General features: G+C 34.9%; 1 protein-coding gene across 7 annotated transcripts in view; it reads left to right on the forward strand.

Moving 5' to 3' along the window:
- The window catches only part of LOC145277489 (uncharacterized), a 119,722-nt gene that overhangs the window by 28,835 nt on the left and 76,181 nt on the right, over positions 1-14,706 (forward strand). For 6 of the 7 annotated variants that reach the window (XM_080128875.1, XM_080128873.1, XM_080128872.1 and 3 more), the window contains 5 exons: positions 1,705-1,766; positions 3,711-3,831; positions 7,062-7,126; positions 9,477-9,600; positions 12,962-13,026. In XM_080128875.1, coding sequence (XP_079985001.1) covers positions 1,705-1,766; positions 3,711-3,831; positions 7,062-7,126; positions 9,477-9,600; positions 12,962-13,026 — 437 coding nt within the window. Of the gene's footprint in view, positions 1-1,704; positions 1,767-3,710; positions 3,832-7,061; positions 7,127-9,476; positions 9,601-12,961; positions 13,027-14,706 lie in introns of those variants that run through there. The other variant, XR_013868146.1, reaches the window with a different exon arrangement.

The raw sequence follows: 14,706 nt of genomic DNA on the forward strand, positions 1-14,706 counted from the left end.
ACATCACTCTGTATATAACATAAGATATCGACAGATACACACTCGAGAGTCAAAATGATGAAAATAATATGCTGTTGTCATAGCCCTAGTTATCACCTTCTATCCTCCTTTTTAATAAATAGAATTTTCCGATCACGGAAGACGCTCTTTTAAAAAATGGTGTCGCTTTTGGGTCGAACTAAAATACATTTTATTGTTCTTCTGGCTAGGATCCAATGTCTAAAGATGGTATAATAATATCGTGGTGTTTCCGTTCGCGCCGGGCGATCACGTAATAGAAATGTGTATTATTATTATTAGTAGTAGTAGTAATAAATTTGTAGTAATAGTAGTAGTAGTAGTGGTGGTGGTATAATAATATTCTTATTGGTAGTATTCTTTTTGTTCTATTGTCACTATTATTATTAATCTTACTATTTTCCATATTTTATTATTACAATTTTTCTAATGATTATTATTTGTTTTACTGTTATGAATGTTGTTGTTGTTGTTATTGTTGTTGTTGTTGTTTCATATATTACCATTCTATTCAGTGTTTTATTTCTTTTCTTAGTCTATCGCTATGGATAGTTTTATTAGTATCATTATGAGTATTGCTATCAGTAGTATCATTATTTGTATTATATTTTCTTCAGTATTACTATTATCATACAACATCATTAGTAGTAATAGTATTACAATTTCACTTAATCTAATTTCCCGGGCAACGCCGGGGAACGGGTAGGCTAGTTTCTTAATAAATAAAAATAAAAAAAAATAAAAAAATTACTAACACAAATTAAAAAAAACCCATCATTTTACACACAATTATTGCTATTTATATTGAAATCTGTTTGGATAGTAATATATTGAAGATTAGTGTTAGTTTGGTTGGGATTCTCCATATGAGAAAACATTGTTAACCCGTTGTAAGATGATGAAGCAAATCAGTAGACAAAATTCAGAACCACAGAAAGACAACTTCTCAATACGAGATTTAAGACGCAGAACTAACCACATTTCAATCTACTTGGCCAATGGTACAAAGTTCCAAATCACATCTCTTTGGACAAAACAAAAAGAGATGGGAGGTACAGACAATAGAAAATATCTCTGGTTAAAGTACAATAAATCAAACCCTAATCGAAGTAAGCAATCACAAACACATTAGTATTTATATAGAAAAATATGGATTACAACACTGAGGTTATGGGCATAAAATATATTTTTTTAATTTGTTGATTTCAGTGCTGATTAGAGGAATCTTAGAATGATAGAAATTAGTTTATGTTTTTATGTTTGGGGGAGTGTTGCCGAAAGTTTTAAATGTAATTCTAATCAATCAGCTCGGGATCCTATCCTGCCTTACGGTATCTTTGTGTATCAAGTACTACGGGTCAACCTATGCTTTTCTGATTGAACAAAAGCCGTCGATGGCATAATCTGGAAAGAGATGAACCTCGCAAGACTGTATCTGCTCAAGATGTGTTGTTTTACATATAGTTGAAATATCATTTGAATTAGAAATTAGAAATCATTCAGTGCGTGTGTGTCTGTATGTGTGTGTGTGTGTGTGTGTGTGTGTGTGTGTGTGTGTGTGTTAAAAGGAGGTGAGAGGGTTTCACTTTCAAATAAAGCAAAGAGACATTCTACTAAATACAATACGTTATGAAGACATTCGAAATTATTTACTTAAATATTAATTTTCTCTTTTCCAAATTTCAGTGGTCAGAAACAAATTATTGCTTTTTCTGTGGTTCAAGAAACAATGCAGTATACATAAAAAGGTAACAGATACTAAGAAGGAAGGAAGGTGAAAGAGAGGGGGATAGGGAGCGAAAGAAAGGAGAAGAAAGAGAAAGAGAGAGAAAGAGAAAGAAAAAGAAGAAAGTGTCAGAGTGTAGGAAAGGAAGAGTTTAACATTCTTTAGAATGTCGAACGTAAGTCAACAGTTATCTTTGGCCGAAATTGCCGATGCTGGAACGTCCAGTGGACGATGACAGGAAAGAGAGAGAGAGAGGGAGGGAGAGAGAGAGAGAAAGAAAGAGAGAGAGAGAGGATATTTTTCTTCAATGCTTCCTAGTTTCTGATGACCGACCGCGACTCCCAGAGGGACAGAAGAAGTTTGTTGTGGTACAGATGGGACCAATGTGCCCTGCAAGCTGATTGGTCATTGTGTGCCAAATCGCTTAGCAGGGACATTGATTTGCAAGAGAGAATAAGTATCTACTTTATTCATGTCTGCTACATCTTTGTCAAGATTATGTATCGTTCAAGACTTGACTCGAGTGATGATATTGGGTTTAAATTAATTAAAAAGAAAGGACTGGACTCAACTAAAATTTAACTCCATCCAATTAAATGTTAAAGTGGTGAATGTATCACTTCGTATTGATGTCAATGGTGATATTGATGTATATATATATATATATATATATATATATATATATATATATATATATATATATATATATATATATATATATATATATCGATAGAAAAAATATTGATATATATCGATAGAAAAATTGAGTTACCGTCATCCACTGCAGCTTATTGCTACGTTAGATTGGCCTCTGTTTAACAACCAGATGCGAATCATTCCTACATAGACTATTTAAAAAAAAACGAATGGAGAATGACTGTAGGAAATTCGAATAAAAAATGAAATTAATGCATAACAGGAACAATATAAATGAAAATTACCCCAACCATGTATAATTGTCACTTAGACTGTTTTTCATCAACGAATATTCTTATTGGCTGTAAACGCGCAAAAACCATATGTTGTTAAAATCATGTTTAGTTCTCAAATAATAAACTGGAAAAATATTTTTCAGTTCTCATAGATAAAAACCAGATTCAAAGAAATAACTTTCTAAAACTTATCAAATTACTTTTTATATATAAATATATTGTACGACATATGAATTGGAACAAATACATCGAAGACGTTGAAAAGATTGGGCTGCTTCTACCGTGCACCAGAGAATATCTTACAGTTTTATAAAGCCATAATTCGACCATGCATTACGTATTGTTGCCGCATTTGTGCTGGTGTATTTCCGACTAGTCTCTCACTCTTAGACAGGGTTAAAAAGAAAAGTCTCAAATCTAATAGGTGACGCACTGTCGGCCAAGCTTCAGCGTAAGTCCCATCGCCGCAATGTCGCATCTAAGTGCCGGTTTTTCAACTATTTTAATAGAATGTTATCTGATAAACACATAGCACTTTTACCCACTTCGATATACATATGCCCAATTTACCGGAAAAGCAACAAAATCCCACTCCTTCACTGTTGAAGTTCCAAAATGATGAAAAGACTTATACTGTCATAGTTTCGTCTTCAGATTGCTGAACTTTGGAATTTCCTCCATGTTTTCTGCTTCACTAACTGTAGTAACCTGCAAAAGTTTCAATGTAATGTGAATAGACATCTCGCTGCTCACCCCCCCGCAGACGCCTGTTTAACACGATCTCAAATAGTAACCTCTACATTCCAAGTGGCAATATGCTTTCTTTATGGTGAAAAACGGTAATAAATAAACATAACAAGTAAGGTTAATTTACTGCAAAATAAAAAATTCCCAATTCATCACTATTTTAGTTATAAAAAATCTCATTTTGCATTCAAACTCTTCGTATTAATTGACGTCAGTTTTAACCGAATATGTTGTTTTGTCTGTTTCTTTCTTTATTGCGATATTTACGCTGCCTTTTATTTGTGTAGTTGATGCCAAAAGCAACTATTCAACCGACGCAGATATCGACCACGGATGCAAGCTCGAATAAGAAATGGAACTCAACAACCGTAACCACTCCATTATTGATTTCTAACGCAGTAGAAACAGGTGAGTCGAAACAGGAAACATCTTGAAACGGTGAATACGAAATAAGAAACGTTTTGTTTATCTGTTTGTAAAATATTGAATGGCCTTGAGTAACACTCAGCGGATGTTGTAGAGAGGAAGTCTATATTTGATTTCTGTGAGTTAAGGAATAAACAGCTGATTCTATTACAATCCAAACATATTTTTGAGACCCATCTGATATGTTATATCACTGTTTACAAAATTTAAATTTATATCTAAAATATTGTTAATTTTTTAATAAATTATAATAACTAACATCACTGTTATACGTTGTATTATTATTAATACTAAAATATGATTTGGTGGTAATATTTTGGATATAAATGTAAATTTACTTCAAATTCTGTAGATAAGGAGACGCCATTAATCCAGTGTGTCATAATTAACAACGTCAGTAGAAATTTTTTTTAAATCAATTCAAATATGAATAAAGGCATCCAAGTAGTCAACAGCAGAATGTGATAAACGAAATCACGAATTCAGTGTGATCCACATTCTAATTTACCTTGATCCCGAGCACTCAATTCTATGTTGTCCTTTGTGTAGCACAAGAGGATCAATTCTTTGACTCCAGTAAATTATTCGGGCAGCGGCTAGATCAGGGGCTGACAGCCTTTTGGAGCGTGAGGGCCCAAAACGCTATGCTAATTATGCGATGAGGGTCAAACAGCTTTGACTACACATTGTCATGGGGGACAACAATGTTATTAAATATGTAAATAAATTTTTTGTGCGTTTGAAGAAAACAAGTAAAACACGTTTTCAGATAAAAATGTTGAATTTTGAAACAATATATTCAGTCTCTCAACTATAACTGCGGTTTGGTTCGTTTATATTTATATTGTGCCCTGGGTAAGATGGCGGGTCAAACAAAATTTACTCGGGGCCCTAGACAGTTTAGTCCTGTTAGTTTGATGACACTGAGCAGCAGTATTTCATTCTTTCGTCAGTTCTGTGCTGTTTTCTGATATTCAGGTTGATTAATAGCAGCAGTTTTTTCTTGTATAGATGACACGTAGCCGCGGGTCGTTCTCTCTCTTCTTTTTTTCATTGTTATTCTATCTTAAAGCGTTTTGATTAAAGACAGTAGTTATAAATAATAACTACAAAAGCAGTTAACTCTTGCATGGAAATCAAACGGTTCTAAATCCACTCTCGTGTGCAGCTACTATTTCCTTGCAGTGTTCGCATGCTAGTCGGGGTCATTTACTCCTTGGTCTCTAAGCACTGTCAGTATAAACGTTTGTTATAAATAGTAGTGTTGGTATATCATAACTATTGATGCCTTGCAAAAGATTATGCTCGAAGATGAAAATGTGTGTGCGTGTGTGTAACACATGAAGGCCATGAAGTAGTGGAATAAATGAAGACAGTCACAGTTGACTTGACGTAAGCATCTTATTAGAAGCAACATAGAATAATACAAATTACATCTACAATACAAATTATAATACAAATTACAATACAAATTATAATACAAATAAGAAACACATACTACAAATTACATCTATCAGTCTTAGTCCGATATTACTTGAGTTTGTCACAACTATCCCGGACAGAAGGAACATATCTCCATCTTCATTTTCCACGATTCTAAGTTATCCCTTTAATGGCGCCCGCCAACGTCTGTCTCGTCCCGTTCTCACGTTTTCACACGCGAATTCACACAACAGAAATAAGGGATCATGTAACTCCACCTGAAACGGAAAAAAAGTTAGCTCTCCTTAATCGTGGATCTATCGCCTTAACAATGGTCTTAACAATGGTCTTAACAATGGTAATTAACTGATTCACATCAAGTACCCGTCTTGTGTTGCATTATCGTAGCGTGACGACGAAAATGACCATCAGATCACAACAATACAAAGAGCTATAACTCGAAATACTTTAAATCACAGTTGTGTAAGCAAATCTATGTTAAAATAGAGCTAACATGGAAACTGTTAATTTTCTGGGATTAATCATCATCATCATCATCATCATCATCATCATCGTCATCATCATCATCATCGTCATCATCATCTCATGCATATATTCTGGGATTAATCTCTACTATTATATAAAACACTTTGTGTGTGAGAAATTTCCTTCCTTATAGGTTCCGAAACGGCTGAGACTATCTTTTGCAAATTTCACATAAAGTTAATTTATATGTCTGGCAGTGTTCTTAGATATGTTTTGTACAGAAATTCGTCCGATAAGTATTGAAAATGGAAAAAATCCGATCCTAAAATAATCTTTCTTTCTTATAGATAAAAAGAATTTCTATAGGGGAATATTTTAGGTTTTCATGGGCGAGGGAGATAATAAAGTCTCCACAAATAACTTGTTCTTGAGAAAAATAAATTTGAAATATAGCTCAGTAGTAGAGTATTCGACTACAAATCGAATGATCCCGTATTTAAGCCCGAGTGTAGCTCGTCATTATATTTTAATCATTTCTTATTAATGAATTCAATTTACGATAAAAGAAGAGGTAGCATTTAAAATCGCCGCAAATCATTTCTTTATTTGCATATTTTAAAACTAAACATCAATAAGAAGTGACTTTTCCAGGGCATTCATCGTCAAGCCCAAATATCAGCTGACGTGATATTGTAAACAAATACAGACGGAATTTGATGAACGACATTATCATCATTATTATTTTTTATTTTATTTTATTTGTTTGCGATTTAGTCCATCGGGCAAATTGCTTCTCGTAATATATAATAATCAATAGAGGATTGATTCTATAATACATACATACACAATCTGCATAAAGTAAAAAATATCATATTTAAGCGTATTGTACGACCGGGCAAAGCTGGGCGTCCAGCTAGTCTTACAATAGAACAAATTAATATTTCGTGAACTCATGAATTGGTTTGTTTGTCGGCACAAATTGATTGTAAGTGCTTAATTGAATTGGATTCTACTCGAATAAATCCATTTTCAAACTAAAATAGCCTTCGCAGAACAAGTCATCAACAACCCCTAATCCAAATACCACCATTACCGATAATCATGGTGTTGTCTCACCGACCACCTAACACTCATTAATCCTTATTCTCGAGTGGCCTTCGAGCCTTTATAAACGATTATTCCTTAGCAAAACTTTACATCTAATATGCAGCATGTTTTAATTATTGAATAAATGAAAAATGCAAGGTGTTGATGTTGATTCAATTCGAAATGATTTCTTGCAATTTTTTTTTTACAAATTTCAGCTGCCAGAATCAAATCGTCCACATCTTATCCGTTGTTGAAGAGACATGATAACTTTATGAAAAAGGTGAGACATGATAGGAAGGAAGAACGAGAGAGAAAAGGTGGGCGACTAGAGAGGAAGTGAGAGTTAGTAAATATATATATATATATATATATATATATATAATTATATCTGTGGTTGTCTGATGAGATATCGTTACGGATCAGCAGGGCAACTGACGGGCGTTTGTGGAGATGTCATGGGATCTTGCTGCCAACTAAGATTAAGGTTTATGCCGCGTGTGTTCTCTCTACTCTTCTCTATGGTTGTGAAACTTGGACAACATACGAGGAGCATTTCAGACATCTCGAGCGGTTTCACCAGATGTGCCTACGACGAATCTTAGGTGTGAGTTGGCAGATGTATGTCAGTGATGTTGAGGTGCTTGAACGTTATCAAGCATAGACTGAGATGGAGTGGACATGTGGTGAGGATGTTAGACAGTCGACTTCCCAAACAACTCCTTTATGGCGAGTTTGCCGAGGGAAGACGTCTGGCTCAAAAGCCTAAATTGAGATTCAAGGATTGTTTAAGATCCACCTTAAAAAAATGTGAGAGTCTTGCTTTGGATCGCAGAAGGTGGAGAAAGATCTTGCGGGGAGATATGGGCAAGTTTGAAGCGGATCGAACCCAGTATGAGTGGCTGAAGCACGATATCCGGAAAGGGGGGGGTGAAAGGAGCTGTGGATGGGAGGGGGCGCCAAATTGGTCTGGAGTGTGATGTGTGCGGAAGAATATGAGCAGAGCTGGGCTGATGAGCCACCAGACTACTCATTGGCGCAGTGGGCCACAAAGCAGTCTTGAGTTGCCAGAGTTAACCTATGTCAACTGCGGGCGGACGTACAAAACGGCAGGCGGTTTGAAATGGCATTTGATCCTACATAAAAAAGAACATCAAGAACGTCCTGCTAGTAGTGCACATGTCTGTACAATGTGTGCCAAGGAATGCCAGAGTTTGGCAGGGCTTAAAAGCCACATTCGTGCGGCCCATCACTGAATGTTTTCGTGTTTCTATATACTTTTTTCTTTTTTGTGTGCTATATCGAGTGATGGCAATGTTCGAAAGCGAATTTGCTACCATCATGTATGTATATATGTATGTATGTATGCATGTATGTACATGTGTATGTATCTCACCATTAATTCATTTGCTTCCTGCTGATAATTCAATTCTTAAGTATTAACTTGTATATTTCAGTTGACCCCTTTTCTGCTTCAAATTTTTGGTGCCTTTTCAACGTCATCTTGTCTGGGTCATTTTGACATTGGCCTTTCTATTCCTATATTACCTCAATCTCCATTCAATTATTTTTCTTCTTCTTCTTCTTCTTCTTCTTCTTCTTCTTCTTCTTCTTCTTCTTCTTCTTCTTCTTCTTCTTCTTCTTCTTTACTCATTCTCCCAATGTGAATTATTCCACAGATTTCTGCCTTTTGGATTAATTTGGACCATCATCCAATTACGCGATTTCATTGTATTTTACTTGTGGAAATGGAAACTTAACCAACTTTTTTGGATTTTGATTTTTTGATTTTACCGTTATTGGATAATTTACCTTTCACCAGACTATCCATTCACGTGAAATCATCTTTTTCTTCACCATATTCCCTCTGCTTCACTTTTTGTTATCAAGTAAGATCTTTGACTTACTTGTAGTTCCATCAAATACTTTAGCAAGCAAATTTTGATCCCGCATTTTGATAAATCCTACCCTCTGATGAGAAGGAAAGTATTTCTTCGAAACTCCGCGGATTAAGGACTATCTACTTATTTAGTGCTTCCTTTATAAAATTATATATATTTTTAACTGTTTTTCAAAATGTTTTTTAACATGTTTTACTAACTACTTGTTCTTATGTATATATATGTACATATGTATATATTCATGCAACTTTCTCTCTCTCTACCTCTCCCCCTCTCTCTCTTTACACACACATATATATATCCACAATAAAACAACGTCGCAGCTTACACAAGCCATGAAAGCTGCAGACCGAAAGTGCAGTCCTCAAGTCATATATGTATTGATAAATATTCAATTGATGAGCCCAAATGAGAGCAAAAATCGAGTTCTAGACTTCTGATCTGCGGCTTTTATGGTTTGCCTGGCCTGCGACGTTGTTAGGTCGAAGAAATAATTATACATCATCTTACATTCGATATATATATATATATATATATATATATATATATATATATATATATAGAGAGAGAGAGAGAGAGAGAGAGAGAGAGAAGATGGAGAGGGTTAGAAAATAGAGATGAGAAGAGAAGAGACGAAAAGAGAGTAGTAGTAGTAGTAGTAGTAGTAGTAGTAGTAGTAGTATTGCCCAGTAGTTATTTCTGCAATATTTAAATTGGCTCTTATTTGTGCAGTTGATCACAAAAGAAACTATTCAGCCAACAAAGGTACTGGTCACTGAAACAAATCTGAATGTGAAACGAAACACAACCAACGTCGTCACATCTCCACCATCGACTTCTACAGCAGAACAAACAGGTAAGTTAAGTAACAAAAAAAAAGCTTCTTTAAACGTTGAAATAGGAATGAAATATCAATAGAAGCTATTAATTATGTCATTCCATGTCTCTAATTTGTTTGGCAAATATTGATAGGCCTTGTGTCACACTTGGTTAATCCGAATGTAGGATATTTCAGAAAAATTCAACATTTGGTTCATCCGAGTTGAAGAATATACGACCGATTCTAAAACAATCAAAAAAAGATTTCCCATTATTTTGCAAGTAAATTAAAATTCGTTGCAATAAAATATTGTAACTATTCATTTCTTAACAAATTATACTAACTATGAAATTTTACATTGCAGACGCTAATATTGTTATTTTTATTGAAATAAGTTTGAATGTTAATTTTTCTAACATTCTGTATATGAGGATTCTAACATAAGTAATAAAGTCAGTAAAAACAGCTACTAAAGAAAGTTGTGTTCAATTTCTTCATCACCTTAGCAATCCTAAATAGGAAGAGTCTGCATATAAATTATATGCAAACTCGAATAGACTCTTCCTATTTAGGATTGCTTCTTCATTATGAAAAGTTATCGATTATATAGACTAGTTGAACGACCCCTCACAGAACAGGTACATAATAATGATCCAATCCCCGAAAGAATCGAAAATGCAGATCCAAAATACTTTCAATAATTATAAACACGTTGTAAAAGTGTGTAAAAAAAGAAATTACAATACTTAAGTTATGGGTTCAAAACCATTTTAATTTGTGGAGTCCATCTCCGATCAAGGTAGTCTTATTGGATTGTTTGGATTACTGCGTGTAGGCTTGAGTGTTATTTTCACAACTTTTCGCTCGATTTAACATTCGATTTTCTTCAGGTGCATCTTGTCAAACTGAGTATCTTTCTATCGAATTGGTGAATTCTTCCCTTGAACTCAGGAATCTTTCTGTTGAATTTGTGAATCTTTCCGTTGAACTTGGGAATCTTTCTGACGAGCTCGGGAATTTGCACGGAATTTCGAACAAACCCTTTATTCAATCTATCGGAGTAGTATGTTCTCGTTTCACACGAATAATCAAAATAATACGAATACTCAATCATCATCTCCAAAATTCACAAACTAATAAAGTAGTATAAGTATTAATCCACTTTTAATAATAAAGTAGTTTTATATTGAGAAAAATTTGTTTCGCTTCTGGACCCGAGATATTGATGTCAAATTTTATGGTATGAACAAGTGTCGTTAAAAACAGTCCAAATGGTTGCATTCAAATCAGTCGGTCATGAGTTCGATCCCGTCTCACCGAACCCTTGGCAAACATTATTTCACGAGTGAAATTGGATACAAAAAAATCTGTCGATAAATCGTTTGTTATTCATTTCAAACAAGGCACATTGCCACCGAGACGTAAGGGGCTGCTATAGTTAGGGGTCAGATTTTCTGTGGGGAGTTGTGTAGCAAGATGCTTGTTCACATAACATTTAAACTTCTGTATTTCGGTACACTTGCAGAAACAGGAAACATGGAACTGGGAGAAAATTCCAAAAGCAATAGGTCTGAGAAAATAACCTATCTGTATAGAATATATTACATCTTGGAACATCTACAGTGAAGGAGTGGGATTTTGCTGCTTGTCAGTTTAGTCGAGGTGAGAGAGTGCAAATTCAGTAAGTTCATGGAGCTTATTTGTGAAACAAGCACACGGTGCAACATTTCGGCGATTTGCTGGATCAAGACACGTTACGTGAAATAGGACCACTATGAACGGGAAAGCATTATGAGATCGTATACCGATTATCATTTGTAGTGATTTAAATCTCATTAAAGCTAGAAGTATAAAAACAGGCCAGTTTAAACTGTGCAAGGATTCATAAAAAGCAGAAACATAAAACGAACCATTTTAAACCATACAAGGGCTCATAAAATCCAGAAGTATAATAAACGGACCATTTTACGAGGGACATTCCAAAAGCAATGCATCTTATTTTTTATTTCGCCCGAATGGACTAGAGGGGATTGCAAATTACATGGTTGTGATGACTGAACTTATGCATTCATAACCTCAAAGTTTAATTTCTCTGTTGCAGATATTGGCAGTGTGAGATTCTTAGAGAGCAACCCCTGTCTTGGGCGTGCTTCAGAAGCAGAGATTCATCATTGAATTCCGCCATGCAGAAAAAATTGAACCGATCAACATCCACCGGTGCATGTTGAACATTTACGAAGCGGATGCAGTTGGTGTCAGCACAGTTAGGAGATGGGTTCGTCGATTTCAGAGTGGCGGCAAAGATGTGAGTGACAAACCGCGCTTCTGATTCTTACGACCGAGGTATCGTTCATCATGTTCATCAAGAATTGAGAATGGTGGTGACTATGTAGAAAAGTAAATTCTGGAGCAAAATCTGTCGCTCGTTTTAGTGGTACTACCCCCGTCTTTGTAGCTCTTCAGCGTTTCAGTTTTTACGTTAAAAATAGGGGCTTTACTTTTTGAATGACCCTTGTAAACCATGTAAGCAGTCGTACCTCTAAATACTCCAAATCGTCCCAAAACAGAAATCTATACCAAATAGAGCTTAATGTAATGTAATGTGCCTTCACCATTAAATGACGACTCACGTGCCAAGTCAGCATTTTAAGCCATGGTTCACAGAATCGAATGCATATATAAGCACAACAATCAAGAGGAGGAGACAAGAAAAAGAAAAGACACGTAGCGATTGGAAAGTACGTTCGAGAAGCATGCAAGCCTCTTCTTCTTATCCCTTCGAAAGCGAGCCGGTCAGCTGTGTCTGGTGCCATGTATTGACAGTCAGTTGTGTTTGATGCCGTGTATAGACAGCCAGCTATGTTTAGTGCAGTATATTGAAAGGCGATCGACGATTACATTAAGATCAGAAAGAGAGAAATACAGGTGTTAAACACATGTCCGCGATTGGAGTGGTAAACGAAGAAAATAAAGAACTTTTTCTTGCATCTGAAACGTTTGTGTCGAAATTTTAATTTTCGTTGCGATTGTCTCTACATATAAGGTTAGGGTTCATTTTAAGACGTAATTACAACGTTTAAGACGTAATTACAACGTTGAAGACGTAATTACAACGTTACATTAATTTTGTGGGATGGAAATAGAATCTTAATAATATAACGACTGGTATACTAATGAATTGATTTTGTTTTGGGTACAAACTAGTGTTAAATGCTTATTTGATTTTCTTACTGGAAGGAATATATGTATTCGTGCTTTATTGCAATCGTATCAGAACTTGTCAATTTTCTCTTTCATATTATACGCATAATTTAATTACGATGAATATGAACGGTGTTAATCTTTATCCAATTCGGAATTATTTACGTAAATATGAATTAAATATTATCTCTTTCAGCAACCATGATCACATCGCCCATGCCTTATCCGTGGATCAATAGCCAAGGCAAGCTTAGAAGGAAGGTAAGACATAATAAAAGGAAAGAAGAAAGAAGGAAGGAGGAAAAGGGAGAGAAAGAGTGGGAGAGAGAGAAGGTAGGTTCTGAGAGAAAGGCAACAGAAGTAAAACGAAATATGTAAACAGTGTTAAAAAGAGAGATAACGATAGGTAAATAGATATAGGAAAATAATGAGAGGTAAAGAGAGAGAGAGAGAGAGAGAGAGAGAGAAAATAAAGATAGAAGAAAATGAGAAAGGGAGGGATAAAAGAAACAAAGAGCGAAAGAGAGGGAGAGAGAGCGAGTGAGCTAAAAAGAAGCATAAGAAAGATTGAAGGCAAAAAACAATAAAGAGGATAAAATATGGGAAAAGAAAGAGAAAACGTGAGATAGATAGATAGATAGATAATTAGATAGATAGATAGATAGAGAATGAAAGAGAGGAAGAGAGAATTAAGTGAGCGGTATAATAATGAGAAATAAAAAAAGAAGGAAAAGAAAAAAACAAAGAAAAAATGAGAAGATAAAAAGAACCTAGCAAATTAAAGACAAAAAAAAAATACAAAATAAGAAGAAAATAGACACTTCTGCATGACAGTGCCATGAGGCGAATATGTATATTTTAGTTTCAAGAACGGCGGATAGAGGGCGTGTGCCAGTCGAACAGGGGTCGATAAATCATAGAAGTCATTGAAAAAAAAATGTTATTAACAATTTCTATAAATTTTTATAAATTAATAAAAACTTCCATGTTAAAATTATATTTTGATCTATTGACAAACCAAAAATTATATTTTGATCTATTGACAAACCAAAAATTATATTTTGATCTATTGACAAACCAAAAATTATATTTTGGTCTATTGACAAACCAAAAATTATATTTTGATCTATTGACAAACCAAAAATTATATTTTGATCTATTGACAAACCAAAAATTATATTTTGATCTATTGACAAACCAAAAATTATATTTTGATCTATTGACAAACCAAAAATTATATTTTGATCTATTGACAAACCAAAAATTATATTTTGGTCTATTGACAAACCAAAAATTATATTTTGATCTATTGACAAACCAAACATAGCTACCAACGTAATAGATGCACTGAAACTAAAGCTGTTTTCAGAACCGCAAGCAACCATTGTAAAAGAGTAATAAAAAATGCAAGAGAACTATATGCGCAATCCGTTAAGTCCAAAGTAGCTGAGCAGCGGCTTGGTTCCCACCAGTTCTGGCAAATAACAAATAGGATCTTGAACAGAAACGTGCACTCTATCCCAACCATTATCAATGAACCAGAGGTCATCTTGACAGCATCCGACAAGGCCAAACTATTTGCCAAAAACTTTGCGGCAAATTCTACCCTGTGTGACGAAGGCCATCAACTCCCCAGATTCCCTCCTATAACAGACAACACGCTATGCAACATACAAATACCTGTGTGTGAAGTCGCAAAGCTAATCAAGAACCTTGACTCCAGTAAAGCAACTGGTCCCGACGGTATTCCAATTATAGTGTTCAAAAAATTGCAACCAGAACTTGCCCCCATACTTTCCAAACTGTTTAAGCGTTGCCTTAAGGAGAAGTGCTTTCCAACACCCTGGAAAACCTCATCAGTATGCCCTGTATTTAAGAATTCAGGTGATAAGTCATCCCCCTCTCAGTACAGACCAATAAGTCTCCTGTGTGTCATGAGTA

The sequence above is a fragment of the Euprymna scolopes genome, chromosome 6 (assembly GCF_053919585.1).
Source record: "Euprymna scolopes isolate OS-2025 chromosome 6, ASM5391958v1, whole genome shotgun sequence".
NCBI lineage: Eukaryota > Metazoa > Mollusca > Cephalopoda > Sepiida > Sepiolidae > Euprymna > Euprymna scolopes.